This window comes from Muntiacus reevesi, chromosome 10 (genome assembly GCF_963930625.1).
Source record: "Muntiacus reevesi chromosome 10, mMunRee1.1, whole genome shotgun sequence".
NCBI classification, from domain to species: Eukaryota; Metazoa; Chordata; class Mammalia; order Artiodactyla; family Cervidae; genus Muntiacus; species Muntiacus reevesi.
In genome coordinates this window covers 60,867,558-60,886,057 of record NC_089258.1, presented here as the reverse complement: position 1 = coordinate 60,886,057, position 18,500 = coordinate 60,867,558, and the positions used below count along the sequence as shown (strand labels likewise).

At 35.7% G+C, this 18,500-nt stretch overlaps 1 protein-coding gene across 24 annotated transcripts in view; it reads left to right on the top strand.

Moving 5' to 3' along the window:
• PCM1 (pericentriolar material 1) overlaps positions 1–18,500 on the top strand; it is an 84,481-nt gene that overhangs the window by 44,269 nt on the left and 21,712 nt on the right. For 8 of the 24 annotated variants that reach the window (XM_065947332.1, XM_065947341.1, XM_065947333.1 and 5 more), the window contains 6 exons: positions 337–508; positions 2,998–3,356; positions 11,955–12,119; positions 14,364–14,420; positions 16,757–16,929; positions 17,278–17,409. In XM_065947332.1, the coding sequence (XP_065803404.1) occupies positions 337–508; positions 2,998–3,356; positions 11,955–12,119; positions 14,364–14,420; positions 16,757–16,929; positions 17,278–17,409 (1,058 nt within the window). The remainder of the gene's footprint in view (positions 1–336; positions 509–2,997; positions 3,357–11,954; positions 12,120–14,363; positions 14,421–16,756; positions 16,930–17,277; positions 17,410–18,500) is intronic. The other 16 variants (XM_065947350.1, XM_065947340.1, XM_065947337.1 and 13 more) reach the window with 2 other exon arrangements.

The following is an 18,500-nucleotide window of genomic DNA, read 5'->3' as shown; positions in this document are numbered from 1 at the left end:
AATGAGTGATGTTGTTTAGTTGCTAAATCATGTCCAGCTCTTTTGCAACCCCATGGATTGTAGCCCACCAGGCTCCTCTGTCCATGGGATTTCCCAGGCAAGAACACTGGAGTTGGCTGCCATGTCCTTCTCTAGGGGAACTTCCTGACCCAGGGATCAAACCTTTATCTCCTGCATTGATAGGTGGATTCTTTACCACTGAACCACGCTGTTACTTTATTTTAATTAGTTTTTGTTTTGGTGGATTGGAACGGCACATTTAATTAAAACTGTCTTTCAATTTTGTTTTAAGGCCAAAGGTGCTTCTGTATCTTACCCATTGTTTTTATTTACTAGGTATGAATTTCAGCCCTTTATTTCCTTCTAATTTTGGAGACTTTTCTCAAAATATTTCTACACCCACTGAACAGCAGCAACCGTTAGCCCAGAATCCTTCAGGGAAAACAGAATACATGGCTTTTCCAAAACCTTTTGAAAGTAGTTCTTCTATTGGAGCAGAAAAACAAAGGTACTTTATTTTAAACATAATCCATTATTTGCTTAAGCGTCACTTGGTGATTATATGTATTACATGTCATTTGAAAATGTAATTAGGGAGGATGTTTGTGATTGGCTTGAGAGTGTTGAGAATGAAGCTCTGACTTCTTACAGAGGTCTCTCAGGCATACACCTGCTGCTAATGCTGGTTCAGGAACAGTTCAGAGTTTTGATCAGTGTCCTGTGAGATTCAGTTTGCAACTGTAAGACTGATGGGGAGCACGTGTAAATCCATGGCTGATTCATGTCAATGTATGGCAAAAACCACTACAATATTGTAAAGTAATTAGCCTCCAACTAATAAAAATAATTGGGGAAAAGAAAAAAAAAGAAAGTGTAAGATCTAACCTATAGAGTGTCTTTGGCCTTGATTTCGTATCTTTCTTTAAGATTATAAACAGTTCACTGTTCATTGGTTTAGAACTGGAAACTAACATTAACTACTGGGGGGTGGTTTTTATAAAGTGCTGACTTGTTTGATTCATAGCCCCTGATTAGAGTATGTGCCCAGAGCACATCCAAATGTAGTGTTGAGTACTATTAGATTGTAAAAACAAATTTTGCCAAAAAAGTTTTAGTGATACATGTTATCAGTTATAGTCAAGATTTTCTTTGTTTCTTACACATTTACTATTTTTCAATATGATATTCTTCCCAGTTATAATTCTGACTCAAATAGTGTGAAAGACTTATTGGCCCAAGTTAATCATTCTCTAAGCATTTTTATGGCTCAGTAAATAATATTTTTAGTGATTGTTTTAATCCAGAAAATGATTTTGATAGCCAGCTTGTAAAAATATTTAACTTTTTTATTGTTATTTCCTTCAGAAAAACTTTAAAAGGATGAAAAATTAAAGATTCATTGAGCCTAATACTTGTTCTGTCAGAAATATCTATATGATTTTGTCTTTCCTGTTCCTTTATAAATATATGTCACATTACTTTCCTTTTAGTTACGTGTTGGGGCATGTCTCAAGCGCTTAGCATTTTGATAGTTTTTAAATCATAAACTTTTTTTTTAACATAATTAACAACAAATTCTTAGAATTCAACTTCATGTTTGTCTTGAGGAATCCTGTGATAAACAGCCCTGAACTTGTTGATACCTTTTCTTAGCTGTACTAACCACTTTTTCTTATTAAGTCTCATTTTATTCTGTGAAAGTATCCTATTGTCAGAACCTGAGACAGTGTTCAGTGCTCAGTTGCCATTCAAAAATGGTTCAAGCAATGGACTTTTATTCAAAACTTTAGCCTTCCTGTTGAAAGGTCCCTACTTCAGTATTAACTATATTTTATATATAATTGGTAGTTAAAAATAAAGGATGGATCTGAATGTTACTATTTTAAATATTTGACCACTTCAGAAACATTGTGGTCTTGAGCTGAGATCAGAAAACTTTTCCTATAAAGGCCTGGCTAGTAAATATTGCAGACCATAGAGATAACCATTTGTCTATGCCATTTTTGCACAGAAGCATTCATAAACATAAACAGTTATGTAAGCATATGAATTGTTGTGTTCCAATAACATTTGATGTATGATCAGTGAAATTTGAATTTTATATGATTTTCATGTGTCACAAGCTATTTTTCTCTTTTTTTCCCCCCAACCTTTTAAGAATATAAAGATCATTCTTAGCTCTCAGGCCATATAAAAACAGCAAGCTGAATTTGGCATGTAAACTGTAGGTCTGCTAATCTTTATTTTGAGTTACTCCCTGTAGATCAGTGTCTCCTAAATTATATTCTTAGGAACAGTTGTCCATGTCAGGTTCTGTAATAAAAAGTTTTGTACATGCTGTTCACTGTGTTCCCTTCTAAGACATTTGTAAAAGGACATTGGCATATTAAAAGTTCTGAGAAGTGCCTGTTTAACTTTGTTTTGCCCATTTTTTCCCCACACTTAGATAACCAGTGAATTCCTGTTAACATATTAAAGGATGTTTAGTAGATAAAATTTGGAAAGTGACACTAGACTAATAGAGCTAAACAAGGTTTAATGTGCAGAGAAATAAATTACTAGTTACATGGCCAGTTGTCTTCACCAAATTTTGGTTATATTTGGACTGCTGTAGGTGACACAGATCCATGTATGTTTCCAACTATGGTTCTTTTTAAGTTGTTTCTGTGTTGTTTTTACCTTTTATGTCCCATCCTCCCTTGATTTTTCTTTCCCACTCTTTTCCATCTTGAATGTTGAATCTTTAGTTTGGAACTTTCACTAGTGAAAATGGTTTAGTGAGAAAGGTCCAAAATTAAGTTTTAAAGTAATTTAGTAAATTAGTCTGTGTAATATGTTCATATTTACTGTGTATTTGGTGGGAATGTTTTTATAGCCTGTTGACAATTTTTATTTATCTGACTCTACTAGTAGACTATAAATTAAGTTTATCTGGAATTTTCCATAGACATAGAAATGTATTATTGTAATATATAAAAACTTATTTTCATTGGTAAGGAATCAAAAACAGCCTGAAGAGGAGGTGGAGAACAGTAGGACACCATGGTTTTATGACCAAGAGGGTGAAGGAGAAAAGCCATTTCTCAAGACTGGATTTGCAGTGTCTGTAGAGAAAACAACAAACAGTAATTGCAAAAATCAACTAGATACCAGTAGGAGAAGACGCCAGGTTGATGAAGTGTCCTTAGAAAGCTTTAACAGTATGCTTGACCCAGTAGATCCAACAACAGTAACTAAAACATTCAAGTCAAGAAAAACATCTGCACAGGCCAGCCTGGCATCTAAAGATAAAACTCCCAAATCAAAGAGTAAGAAGAGGCATTCTACTCAACCGAAAAGCAGAGTGAAAAATATTGGTAAGTACTGAAATTAGTTGACGGTTGATAAGCTTAACCATTGGTAACCTTACTCTCACTGTTGTAAATAATTGCAGTGTAGCTAGATGTGTAGGTGCTATTTAGACCCACTTGAACAAAGTCATTTTTTAGTTACCTTTGAACATTTTAAACAAAATGTATCAAGTAGGATTTAATGTTGTAGATATTTTAAAACATGGCATTTATTCTTTTTAGTGCCTGGTTAAAACTTCTTATGTTTCCTATGTATGGTGGTTCCTGTGAGCTTGGAAGTTTTTAATATTCTATAGTTTAATTTTACATGTAACACTTTATTCATGACTTCTGGCTAGATCTGTGGTGGATTCATTTAAAGAAATGTGACCCTCTAACTACATTGCAGTCTTTGAATATCATGTAGATGAAATCACTTTTGGAATAAGTTTGCTCTTAATCCTTCAGGAACTGAACCTTAGCTATTACGATAAAACATTAACTCATATTTTATTGAAGCTTATCATTGAATATCACATTGAAGTTCTCTTTATAGTGTTCACTGCATGCCACTGTTTATGATTTTTGAAGAATTTACTGATGTCCAGTGCTAGGTTAAAAATACATTTATTAGCTAAAATCTGAAATATTATAGCTAAACGATGCTCCTTCCAGTTTGCAAGGGACACTTTTTGACTGTGGCCTTGAAAGGTTGTTGTGTGTTCAAGGATATATATAGTATTTGGTGCTTGAGAACAAAATATTCTAGGCTTATAATCAGAAAAGTTTGAAAACTGACTGTACCCACTGACTCCCTCTCTTGGAAGCTACAAAACATATAAGCGTAGTAGGAGATCCAACCAGTCCATCCTAAAGGAAATCAGTCCTGAATATTCATTGGAAGGACTGATGCTGAAGCTGAAATTCCAATACTTTGGCCACCTGATGTGAAGAACTGACACATTTGAAAAGACCCTGATCCTGGGAAAGATTAAGGGCAGGAGGAGAAGGGGACGACAGAGGATGAGATGGTTGGATGGCATCACCAAATCAATGAACATCAGTTTCGGTGAACTCCGGGAGTTGGTGATAGACAGGGAGGCCTGGCGTGCTGTCATGGGGTCACAAAGAGTCAGACACGACTATGCGACTGAACTGAACTGAAGGGTCCCGGGGCACTCTGTAGTTAAAAATCCACTTGTGAACTTTGGCAGCATTTGTCTCAAGCATTTTTGGGTAATGGAACCCTTGAAAAATCTGATGAAAACTATGAACATGAAAAAGAATACATGTATATATTTTTTTCCCATTCCAATACTTCGTGTATCCTAAAGTCCTGGACTCTTAACCTCTACTGTCATGTAGAGAGTATGATTTGATGGTTAAACAAATGGATTTGAACAGGGGCAGAATTTTTCTCAGCATACACATTATCATCCTTGAAATAATTTTTCAGTTGTGTAGGTTTGAGAGGAGCTGGTCACTTAGCAGATTAGTTAGTGATCTGAAACCAAATGAATGAAAATACATTTGTGCCTTCTCCATGGTCACTCTTGGTGCCACTAGAGAGCATTTGAGTAGATAGTGATCACTTATCGAGAGACTGTCTGGGTAACTGAACATCATATTAAAGTCTAATACCTGCCCCAGCAAAGTGCTTTTTTCTCTTGTGAATAAAAGGAGGGAAACTTAACATTTGTTATCCCAGCATTCTCTCTTTCAACTAATTTGTGCGTACTAGGACAGTGCTTCTTTTTTTTTTTTCAGTGGGTTTTGTCATACATTGATATGAATCAGCCATAGAGTTACACATATTTCCCATCCCGATCCCCTCTCCCACCTCCCTCTCCACCTGATTCCTCTGGGTCTTCCCAGTGCTGCTTAAACGTTAACATTTCATACAGATCTTCTTGGGAATTTTGTTTAGTGTCAAGAGTCTGATTCAGTCAGTCCCAGGAGGGATCTGACAGTCTTCATTTCTAACACGCTCCCCAGGGTTGTTGACAGTATTGACGTTGTAGTCTGTGGACTACAGTTTCAGTAACAGGGTCTTAGAGACTCTGAACCAACATTTGGCCATGGCTACCTTAACCTAGAAATCCTAGAAATACAAATATTTGTATTTTTGAAATTTGTTTATTTTGAAGAATTATGGTTCCAGATACACAAGTCAACTTTTTTTTTTTTACCTTTAGGCAAAGATGGACATTCTAATCTATTTGCTGTCACATTTAAGTATAAAAATATTTGCTCAAAACACAAACATTTGTCAAAGAGGCATTTAAGACCATCTGTCAGTGAGAGTTCCCCTTTAAGGCTCGCACACAAAGATAAAAGACCTAGTAGGAGAACCAAATTAATATATGCAGAGTTAAAATAATATGTAGCAAAATCAGATGACCTAAATCCTTGCTGTTTAGAATGTGAACCATGACAGGCGTAATTTGTATCATCTTGGGGCTTATTAGAATTGGAGACTCTTGGGCCCCACCTTACACCAACATGACTTTTTAGTACACGTGTTAGCAAGATTCCAGGTGTTTTAATATGCACATGTGCATATTAGAGACTGAGGTGCTGAGCCAAACCGCTCGTTTATGCTTCTGTTCTCTGTGGGGTAGGAGCAGCCATGACTTCTTAGAAAAGAGCATGTTTACTTTGTCTTAAAGGAAGTAGGGATGGAGGTCGATAAGAGGGAAGATTGAAAAGCATTCCAAATTGTAGTAACAATAAGAAAAGTAGTATAGAGTCAGGATGAAGCAAGAAGAGAGTTTGAGAGAACTGTGGAAAGAAATAGGATATGGCAAATAGACCAGTACGGTGGGAGTTAAGTTGCTATTTTGTGAGATAAAGCATGGACATATATACTGTCTCGTATGAACTGTTAATCTGTTTTTTTGCACATGTTAACAGTCTTTCAGAGTTAGTATGCTAAAACTTCGTTTAACTTTGTTTCCCATGATGGTAGTGTACCAATGGTGATAATCTTTAGAAGGTCTTTATATATGAAGATATGTATTATTGAATGCAAAGTAAGATTTTACAAATTGTGTGCTAATCATTTTTCAAACTTCAGTTCAAATTCAGACTTTATGAGTTTAGCATAATTTCTTCGCATTACTGGATGAGTACTTGAGTTATCAGACATAAAACTTGGTTATCAGACCGATAATTTGGCTCTACGCTACCAGGCCTGTTTCCTCTTTGATGTTATTAGAGGAGTAGAAGCACATAGTTGAGATGGTCCTTGTTCTTTTGGGAAATTGGTTGGGACTGTTTGTGTAATGACTTTGGGGTTCTACCCAGCCCTGAATCTTTCCATTTCTTCCTTTCCCCGCTCTTTGTGCTCGGTAATGAAGACTGAGGTTAAATAAATGTCCAGCATCAGGCAAGACAAGTCCTGACAGATATGGCCCTCTTTAGATCCAAAGAGTTTATTTCTCACAAAGTCAGGGAAAGGAAGGGTAGCCAAAAGTGCCTGCTCCCTGAGTCCCTTATTCCACCACAAGGGTGACCCCGAGTCGACAGTCGCATCATGACTGGTGGGACAGCCTGTGGCTTGGGGGCCAGTGCTGGGCTGTAGCCAAGCTGCAGCACAGAATGGACATGTGCCCTCAGTGGGGTGAGGCAAACTTGGTTTCATATTTTATCAGAGCCCAGGAGGACGTGAGAAATTCTTTCATGAAACCTTTCAGGGGAGAGAGAGAGAGAGGGAGGCTCCTGTGTTCCATGTTACAGGGGGACGGTAAGGCCTTCTCCCAAGATTTAGATTCATTGATGATTCAGTCCTTCTCTGTGTGGCTACATGGAAGGTCTCCAGGAGGCCATGGCTGAGCTCTTTCCCTATAATGGTGATTTAGCTGGCTGTGTCAGCCACTTTTGCTGAGGAAAACAGAATGGAGGTAAGGGAAGGAATGATGAAGTGAGACAGGAAATAACCCCCTTATATGAATAAGGAACATCATAGTTACTGCTGTTGTTGTATCAGCTGGCCTGGCGAGTGTTACTCTGAAGTATTACTAACTTTAATTAAATCTCCGGCTTTCCTGTAGAATTACTGTTAAAGTGCTCCAAAGAGAAACTAATCAACAGTAGTACCCTAATTTTGGAAATCTAGCCCTTGATATTTTATATCTGAGACTCATGTAAAATCATGGTTCCCCCCCCCCCCCCTTTTTTTGTAACATCTTAAAAATTATAGCATGTTGCTCTGAACAATTTCAACTCTTTTGGAGGATGACTGAATTTTTTTTTTAACTGCTCCCTGAAGAGAATTTTGTGTATGCTACGTAATACATATTTTAATTTTGATTAGAATTCATTCAGCACTTTTCACATTCAGTAACAGCAGTCAGAAACTTAATTTCATTTATATAAATATTCTTATTAGAACGCATGCTTGGTCAGTCATGTCTGACTCTTTGTTACCCTATGCACCATAGCCCATGAGGCTCCTCTTGTCTATGGGATTCTCCAGGCAAGAATACTAGAATGGGTTGCTATGCCCTCCTCCAGGTGATATTCATGACCCAGGGATCAAACCCGTGTCTCCTGCATTGGTAGGTGGATTCTTTACCACTGCGCCACCAGGGAAGCTTTTCTTACTAGAATAACATACTTCATTTTCTTTGATCTATGTTTGCTGTTAATTAAATGAGCAATAGTACTACCATTCATATCATTTTACCTGTTACTTTTGGCAAACATACCTTTTATTGCTGTTTTGTGTAATAGTCTACAGTAACCAAGAGAGCTCTTTTTCTAATAAGCTTCATGCAAAATGAATTAGGGTGGCTTGAGAATCTGAGAGACCAACAAATAAATCAGGAACCTGTGTATGAGATGATAAAGTCCTAACTTGAATGATGACTTTAGAGAAAGAAAGGGAAGTTGAATCCAGATAGGATATCACAGAAAAGAAACTGACAGTATCTTGGGAGCGTATTTATTACTAACAGTAGGTATTGTGATTTGGAGATAGAAGCAGCAAGTCTTTAGGATCTGCTAGCTCTTGCAGAGAGTGTCTGGAGCAAAAGTCAGAGCTCTGTGGTTCTCAGAGAAAACTTGGTTGGAGGAAATCCATGCAACCCCTTCTGTGAGAAGGGCACTTTGTTCCCTTCCAAGAATAGCAGTCTTTTGCCACTTTCAAGGTACTCATGGGAAAGGGTGTCACTGGAAAAGGAGGTGGCATCCTGCCTACCCTGAACATGGTAGAGCATACACCTTTGCAGGGGATGAGACTGAGGAATCGAGAGACTTCCTTTTATTGTCTTGATGGGAGGCTGACAACTTACTAGCCTGAACATTGCTTCACTGTAGTCATGAGACTTCCAGGCACTCTCAGTGTGCTGCCACTAAAGCTCCCCAGCAGTTGGGTCCAGCCTTAAGGGTAGACGAGAGTCATGACTAACCCAGTGACTGTAACAGTGCACATAGAAGGGACCAGCAGTCAGAGAGAAGACATAGAAGCTGACCACTAGAACAGGTAAAGTCTAGTAAAAACAGAATCATTGAAGGAAACACTCACTTGTTGAAATAAGAATACGTAAGCAGATAGAATTATTTTTAAAAAGCAGGTTGAGTTATAAATTCTTTAGAACTAGACAAAATGATTTTCACATTTAATGTCTAGATTATTTGAAAAAGAGGATGAATGCTATTAAGTTCCAAATTACTGGCCTAGAAAATTAAAGGGAAGAGCTGTGTCATTGCACAGAGCAGAAAGTGCTGTGCCGTGTTTAGTTGCTCAGTCGTGTCTGACTCTTTGCGATCTCATGGACTATAGCCTGTCAGGCTCCTTTGTCCATGGGCTTTATCCAGGCAAGAATACTGGAGTGGGTTGCATGATTTCCTTCCCAACCCAGGGATCGAACCCATGTCTCCCGCCTTGCAGGTGGATTCTTTACTGTTGGGGCCACCAGAGAAGCCAGAAAGTACTAAGAAATAAAAGAAAGAGGGAAATGATTATAGGCATAAAGACAAATCTTGGGAGCTGATAACACAAGGAGTTCTAGAGAAGGAAAAAAATAGATGGGAAGGCAATTATTTTTTTTTTTTTTCCCGGTTTAAATTTTATTCTGAATCTTCATGGTCAATGTTATCATTGTATTAAGGTGTTCAGGGCTCGCCTTGGATAGAATATTTCTTTTGAAAATGAGTTTTCTTTTTATTTTGTGATCTTTTAAATGTTGCACCGACTATGCTTCATGCAATGTTATATCTTCATTTGGTTAATGTAATGTCTAGTTCATTTCCAATAAACACATTGCTGCCTGGCGTGGGTGCGTGCGCGTGCCTGTCCGTGTGCCTGGCCGTCGCTCTCTGCTCTCTCAGGAAGGTCCCGTGCTGGGCCCGCGGCGTGGGGGCAGGGCGGGCCTCGGTAGGGCGACAGGGCGGGGCTGCCGCGCTCCGGGGTGTTTGCGCACCGGGCAGGATGGGCGCCTGGGGCCCCCCCAAGCCCGCAGGAGGCTCCAGGGACCGCGGCCCCGGGCCGAAGCCCGGGAAGGCAATTATTAAATAATAAAAGAGTATCTTTAATGAAGGAAGACTCAAGACTGCAAATCAAAATAGTTGACCGTTGTCTAGCCAGGAGACACAGAGAGAATGTACACACCCTCGAGTTCTCTTCTCTGACAAAGTGCTCATCTTCACCTGTCAAGATGAAAAGAAAATGTTGGCGTGTCCTATCTTTATAGAAACAATGTATGAATGAGATAGAGACCTGTATATGGTGGAAGGTGAAAAGGAGAGGTAACAGTTCAGTAAAGAAAGCAGTAGTTTAATCTCAATTATTAATATAAATTCAGAAGTAAAATATGAGCAAATTTAATCTGCCAGTCTCTCAAAAGACTATTAGAATGTTGAAATGTAGTCATGATTTATTATCAGGAAATCTGTCAGCATAGTTTATTGTATCAAATACATTACAGGACAAATCATGTAGTCATAGAGGTAGATTAGATAGAATTTTATGTTATTCCTAATGAAAATGCACCTAAAAAGGGAGGCAGTTATTTAACTATAATAAAAGCTGTTAGCTGATGCCAGTTACAAGCACTTTTGTAGTGAAAATACTCCAGAGATAGAAATTAACTGGGATTCCCTCTCTGCCACCATCATTATTAAGCATTGTTTGTGAAGTATCTTGGCTAGATTAAATGGTTGGAATAAATGTTTGAAAAGGTGGGAAGCATATTTTTATTTTTTTCTTAGCTAGCCAAAGAAACACTGGAAAAGAGCTACCTAAGTTAACTAAGTAATTATGAAATAAGGTTATGAAATAAGTGTGTAAATATTTTTCTTTATCATAGTATTAATAATACCCAGTAGAAATGGAAGTGGTGGGAGAGTATTTTCTTCATAGTAGTATCCAGAGCTACTGGGACAAAAAATCCTAAGGAATAAATTTAGCAAGAAATGTACTAGATCTATAGAAAAACTGAAGAACATGAAATAAGATTGAGCAAATATAAAAACATAATTGTGTTCTTAAGTTAGAATGTATAAAATTAGTTAATGTCAGTTCTCTGCAAATTAATAAATACCTCAAGTGAGATTCCATTTTGAATCTCCATGGATTGTTTTGTAAACAGGGCAAAAGATTTCAAAGCTTATATGGAAGGAAAGATGTCCAAAATTAGCTAAGAAAAGAAGTTAGATAGGACTTGCCTTACCAGATGTTTAAACATACTGTAAAACTTCTGTGGCACTGGAATAAATAAGTTAAACAGATGGAATGTCCAGAAATAAAACCCAACAAATAAGGAGACTTAATGTATCAACCAAGCTTGCATTTTAATTCAGTGGAAAAAGTGTAGGTATAACCAGCTATTCATGTGGAACAAAATTAAGTTGAATTTCTATGTTGTGCTAGATACCAAAAAGCAAATGTAAAAAAGATTAACAACAAAACTTGGAAATTTTAATAGAAATTTTGATAGAATGTATATATATAACCTATGGTTGGGGTAGCACTTCCCTCATAGCTCAGTCGGTAAAGAATCTGCCTGCAATGAGAGAGACCTGGGTTTAATTCTTGGGTTGGGAAGATCCTCTGGAGAAGGAGGTGGCAACCCATTCCAGTATTCTCGCCTGGAGAACTCCATGGACAGAGGAGCCTGGCAAGCTGCAGTCCATGGGACCACCATCATGGTTGCGAAAGAATTTTTAGGTCAAGTCATGTTATTTACAAAAGGTATATAAAAGCAGACATTTGATTATTTAATACCCCTTATTCTGTCTATTATGGACATATATAGACTAGATATGATTCTTATATTTATTAATATTGTAAAATTGTTAACTTGGAGTCTAGTAGAGAATTTGGGTTATGTGAGGTCTACCATGTAGTTTGAGTTGGGGATATATTCACTGAGGTGAATATCAAAGGACAGTGAAGTGTTAGAATTTATTACTGTTACCCCATGATTCCAAAGACTATTACAAAGGTATTTCTAAGACATATTCTTTACTGTTTTGATTTCTTTTTTTTTTTTATTTCTTCTTAAACAAGGCCCTCACAACTTTATAAATTGAGTTACTCATACTGTTTCACTATGGAAATTAATTTCCCTTTCAGTTTGAGTTAGTTGCAACTGATAACAGTTGTCAATTTTTTTACTCAAGGGTATGAAAGTGCCAGTATGTCTAGCACATGTGAACCTTGCAAAAGTAGAAACAGACATTCAGCCCAGACTGAAGAGCCTGTTCAAGCAAAAGTACTCAGCAGAAAGAATCATGAGCAGCTGGAAAAAGTAATAAGATATAGTAGGTCTACAGAAATATCTTCAGGTATGTTCTATTTTGGTTTGTTTTAATTTAAGGACTTATTCATTCTAGATTTGAAAAGCTATATTAAAACTAGCTGAAAATTGATCTATCACACTTTCCTATCACGTGTAAGGTTTTATAGTAGAATTTAAGTACACAATTCTTGATACCAAAAATGTAAACTGGAAATATTAATATATTTTATTATTACTGTGATACTGTCTTTTGATGCATTTTGATAAAACTGTGAATAAGCAAACTAGTTGACATTAATTTGGTTCTCCTAATTTGAAATTCTGATAATATCTGAATAAGAATTCCATATAAAATCTTAACCATTCCCCTGCTTAAGATCTTCGGCCTTCACCATGCCTACAGGAGAATGTCCTGTTGCCTTAATGCAACATATCTGGCCAGCAGAGATTTGATTTCTTCCTGCCTGCCTCTCCAGACTCCTTTCTCACACTCTCTGCCTTGAACTTGACTCTCTGAGTGGCACTGCACTGACATTTTTCATAGCCACCGCAAGAGTTGTCTCACCTCGACAGTTGCCTTTTTTGCCTCAAGTCCTTTTCTTTGTAAGCCCTTTTATCTGCTGGCTCTTAAATAAAATCTTAATTCTGCAATTATATCCAAGTCCAAGCAGGGATAGGTTCCCTTTTCCTTTTTGTTTTTCTGTCAAAGCCTGTGTAAACCTCTTCTGTCGCCTGTATTACATTATACAGTATTCACCTGTTTAGTGTCTGTATTGCTTTTTTGAGTCCCTTGGCAATAGATAATCTTTTTTCATATTTGTATCTTAAATGTTAGCGTGGTACCTGACACATGGTAGGCACTCAGTGAGTGTTTATTGTATGAATGGAGTCATGTATTTGCCACCATTTTAGTTTAAATATGTACTGGTACTTTCCTGATTTATAAAGAATAAGTACCTCTCAAAGAAATATGGAGAAAGTCAGTAAATATGAACTCTAAATTTTCAGTTGTCCAAAGACCCTTCGTGAAAATGATAATCATAACTACCATTTATATTATGCTTTACTGTTTACAAATTAAATAAATTATTCATCTCATTTGAACTTCATAATCCTATGAATTTATTTTCATTTTGTAGATGAGGAAACATTATCACAGGGGGTACCTATTTTTTCTCAGTGCTCATAAAATACCAGTAATATAAACTGGTCTGATTTAACTGGTTCTTGGGGGAAAAAAGTCATGCCTTTAACTCAGTAATTGTACTTGTAGGCATGCATTGTAAAGGAAACAAAAGTGAAAGAAGAAATTGGGATTTAGGTGTTGACTAAACATATTGATTCCAACTATATTAAACAAATATCTGGATTAAAAAGTGTATGAACATCAGAGTATTAATAATGGTTTTATTATCTTTAAACTCCTCTATTTTCTAAAACTTATAATGAGTTTATTTTTCATAGTTTGAAATGACTTCTTCAAGGTCATATTGCTAGCAAATGGTAGAGCTGAGGTTTCGATCCTAGTCTCCTCTTAAGTCCAGGATCCTTTTGTCTATACATCAATTCTGTTGTTCTGACCCCAGCATTTTATTGAAATTTTGTAGTTTCCATCTCCTTTCACTATCTTTATCAAATAGTGATGTTGTCAAACAGTAAACAGTTAGGCGAAGGTTGGGAAAGGGCACTCAATTGATAGGCTTAATAAATTAGTTATCATTACATAAATAGTTAATAGTTGGTCGTAGTACTTCAGATCTTATTACTGTCACTTAGAAACATAACCATCAAATTTTGATGAACTAAAAAATGTTGGAATAATATAAGTATTCCTTTTTTGCAGAAGACTTAATTTTAGTATTAACCATTACCCTAAAGTTCTTTATAGCATGTAATAGTAGTTTTCGTTACATGATTCATTTGATTGTAACATCTAAGACCGCTACTATTGAACTGTATACAGTTCAGTACAGTCCTCTTGTCCCTCGAGGATTGTGGAAAGTTCCCCTTGATGTGTATGCTTCTAAGAGTGAATGGTGAAAGTTTACTATATGAGGGTCATATCAGTCATATGAACACAAGTTTATAGCAGATCATTTGATATTTTCCCCAAAGAGATTATTTTTAAATAGAGCATAAACCATACCTTGTGATAACTTCAGTTCAGGCAAACGATTTTAAAGAAATTTGCTTATTTCTTTTTTTTTCATTCATTTATTCATATTATAGACCCTGTCTTTACTATTCATACACATTTTATGTTCATCCTTATGTCTGCCCTTTCCTACAGCACATGCTAGGAGAATACTACCGCAGTCTAGCAGAAATGCATGCAATGAAGCGCCAGGTAACAATCTGCTTAGTTCTGGTGTCCGCTTTGTGTTAAATTTTACCATTGGTCCTAAAAATCCTTAGTTTTATTGTTCTAATTGTTTTTTTAGATTTAGTTTAGTGTGTATATATTATTTCGCTGGTAAAAGTGAAAGAGAATTCATACTCATTAAATTCTGAAGCTTTTCATTTATTATTTTTGGTTGGTAAAATTGCCTGCTCTTCTCCTACTTTCATTTTCTGTTAGTGTGTGTAACATAATCAACACATTCATGTGGGTAATAGAGAACTTTTTTATAATTTAATGTTTTATTTGAAGTCATTTATTTTGTATTCTTTAAATGCTTATGAGCATTAATGTTTTTGGAAGCAAAAATATAGTTGTTTTTATTCTTAGCTCTGATTTACAGTGTTATGTATTGTGTATGATTTCTGTTGTAGTTCTTATTTTTTTCTTACCTGTCCACACGTGTAAAAAAATAAAACATTGAACAGAACAACTGTGACATGCAAAGACCATGATTAATAAAGGCCATGGAAAATTGCAGAATGCTGTTTTTATCTTTAAACTATGAATATTCATTAGACGTGTATGATTTAGAATTGTAAATATTCTTTGATGCCTCCTCTGCTACACATGAGTGAAAAAGAAAAGTCTGTTATGAACCTTTAGGGGAATTTAAAGAAAAACAAAAACAAGGATCTGTCACAGATGAAGTTAAATATATCAGTGGCACTTCCTAAAGAAAAGAACTCTGAAGAAAGTAGGATAAAAACAAGATGGAGACATAGAAATTTGGCTGAGGGCAAAGATTTTTCTAGGTTAAACTAGTGCACCTCAGTCCAGAAAGAGAATGGTAAAAACGTTCCACTTCTCTATTGTAGAGACGAAGCATATGTTTGCTATAATTCATTATTTGGAAATAATTTAGTCTTTAGTGATATATGATTTAGAGTGATCATTTTATCACATACAGAGGTATGAAAGATGTCGTTAAATATGCTTTGTTCTTATATCTTTAAGATAATAATTTTTTAAAACAACTGATCAAACTACAATATAGTGTATGAATTGGGAAAGTTTGTATGATGTTACATCTTATCTGGATTTCTCCTATAAGTAGAAATTTCCTACAGAGATAGTTCCAGTTCCTGCTCATAATAAATATTTTTATAGTAACAGTGCATCATAGTATATCATTTCATTTTATACTCATAAATGTCTGAGGCACAGTAGGGACATTGTGTATTTATTATCCTTATTATTTTATGCTTGTGGAAATTGAGGCCTGAGGATGTTAATTTGTTTAGCAAGTTAATGGAAAGTTTTTTCATTAAACCACATTTGCTTTGCGTTTTAAAAATATCTCTCTTGGAAAAAGTGAATTAAATCTTAATGATCTTTCAATATTTATTTGAAAGCACAATGTATTAAAAAACACTTAACATTTCAAATTCCCTGTCTTGAAAATTTAGCACTACTTTTTGTGAACTTAAAATGAACTTAAACTTAAGTATTTGTCTATTTGTGGTTCTACAATTACTCTAGAAAGTTCATAGAGTTTGATAGCTATAAGAACACTTGGAAATTTTTTTTCGTAGAGAACTCAAAATGGGAACAGTTCCTAATTTATGTTTTTAAAAGGAAAGGTATGATTGTGTACCTTTAAGGGTGATAACTCTTTGTTATAAATAAATATATGCAACGGAAATGTTGCTAAATAGAATGATACCTAGATTCCCTGAAACTGAAAAGTTCATTTGGGTCACTGCTTGCTTCAGCTTATACTGAGTGTGTCAGTAAGACACTGTAGTAAAATTGTGCCTATTTTGTTACATTTAGAAATTCAGTTTTTCATCAGTACAGCAGGATAGTGGAGATTTGAGAATCAGTAGACCTAACTAGTTAAACCTTAGAGTAGTTGGTCTCCTTGGCAGCATTTAGTTTGTTCTCAACATTAGCAAAATTTTCTTTTCTGTAAAAAAGTTCTTAGTAGCAAAAAAAGAAAATGATTTGCTATTTACTTATTTTATTCAACTGCTGAAAGATTTCCACTGATTATTCCTATGAAACATGTAAAGTTTTCCAGATATTTTTCACTGAGAAATAACTTTGGTCTAAGTAATGCTAGATAATGTTATTTCTCTAGAAAGTAGTATGTATCTTGAGATTTTTAGAATTATTTTTATCCTGGTAATTATTAAGATTCTCTTTTTACTTTAAAAGCTCTGAGATAGAATTGTGTTCTGATTTTTAAGTAATTTAAAGTTGAGAGTAATGATGCAAGTTAATAGAAATAGTCAGGAATGTATTTCACCAATCTTAACTTTCTGATCTTTAATATCTTCCAGAAACCGGGAGTGACTTTTCCATGTTCGAAGCTTTGCGGGATACCATTTATTCTGAAGTAGCTACGTTGATTTCTCAAAATGAATCTCGTCCACATTTTCTTATTGAACTCTTCCATGAGCTTCAGTTACTTAATACAGACTATTTGAGACAGAGGGCTTTATATGCATTGCAGGTATCTTGTACCTAACATTCTGTTTCCTCTGCTTTCTGGTACTGCCAGTTTTCCCAATTCTTTCTGTTTACTTTCTTAGATTGAAGTATGTCATTGTTCCTTAAGTATTTCAATCTGTTTCTTTATGTATTTCCATGCTATTTTAATAATCTTCTTATATAGCTTAAGTGGCTTTAGGTAAAAGTCTTTTTCTGACAGTTTTTCGTTGTATTGTCCTGTTATATCTTCCTCATAGTTAATTTTTGAGGTTGGGAGGATTGCCTTTTTTCTACTCTCTGCTTCTACTTTTAATTTTGTGATTAAACACAAATGTTTTTCATAAATAGCTGTCTTCTCTCCTTATATTAGGACATAGTATCCAGGCATATTTCTGAGAACCATGAAAAACAAGGAGAAAATATGAAGTCAGTGAATTCTGGTACTTGGATAGCATCCAACTCAGAACTTACTCCCAGTGAAAGCCTTGCTACTACTGATGATGTAAGCTGATAATGATTAATGAAATGTAGACATAATTTCAATGTGCAGCTAACAAGTTTAAGTAGTTTGTTAATAAATTGTGATTATACCCTATATTTAGTTTTTAGCTTTTTTCGAAAGCTAAGTGTAATGTATTGCTTAATTTTGAGGTGAGGTATAAAATTCAGTCAAGATAGGATAGCAAACACTGAAAGTTATATAGAAATGATAGCTTATAAGGTCTAAAATAACCATATTTATATCTCCTTTGTCCAACATAGGAGTTGAGTCATAATAGCTCAGTTGGTAAAGAATCTGCCTGCAATGTAGGAGACCCTAGTTTGATTCCTGGGTCGGGAAGATCCGCTGGAGAAGGGATAGTCTACCCACTCCTGTATTCTTGGGCTTCCCTTGTGGCTCAGCTGGTAGAGAATCCTGAAATGTGAGAGACCTGGGTTCAATCCCTGGGTTGGGAAGATCCCCTGGAGAAGGGAAAGGCTACCCACTCCAGTATTCTGGCCTAGAGAATTTCATGCACTATACAGTCCATGGGGTCTCAAAAGAGTCAGACATGACTAAGCAACTTTCACTCAATCACACATCTAGTAAAAATTTTTGTGTTCATTCAAGACACAATTAGATCACAGAACCCTTGAGTAAATACAAGATAAATTGTGTTTTAGGGTTAGAAGAGAAGGTAGACAAAAGAAAGCCTAGAAGAAAATGTAATTTAATGTATTAAAACTGTTGAAGAAAATTTTGAGTAAAGTAAAAAGGGCCTGGAAATGGAATAGTGATGAGGGAAGTATATATTTTCAATAAACTATGTTCTCCAAATAGCACCTACTTTGCACATAGTGGATTGAATGTATGCCAACTGCTAGGAGACTGAGGAGGTGATGAGCTCAGTATTTGGAAATCATCTGTTTAAAGGTTCAGACCCTGATTCTATTTTAAAAGATTATATGTGTGTGGTCCTGGGATAGCAAGTATGTTCTTTTTTATACCACCTTTAGCACCTGAATGTTCATGGATCAGAATACCATAATTGATTAGCAAATATCTGCTATGATTATGGAGTTGGAAGCATATTATTGTGTTTTTTTTCATGG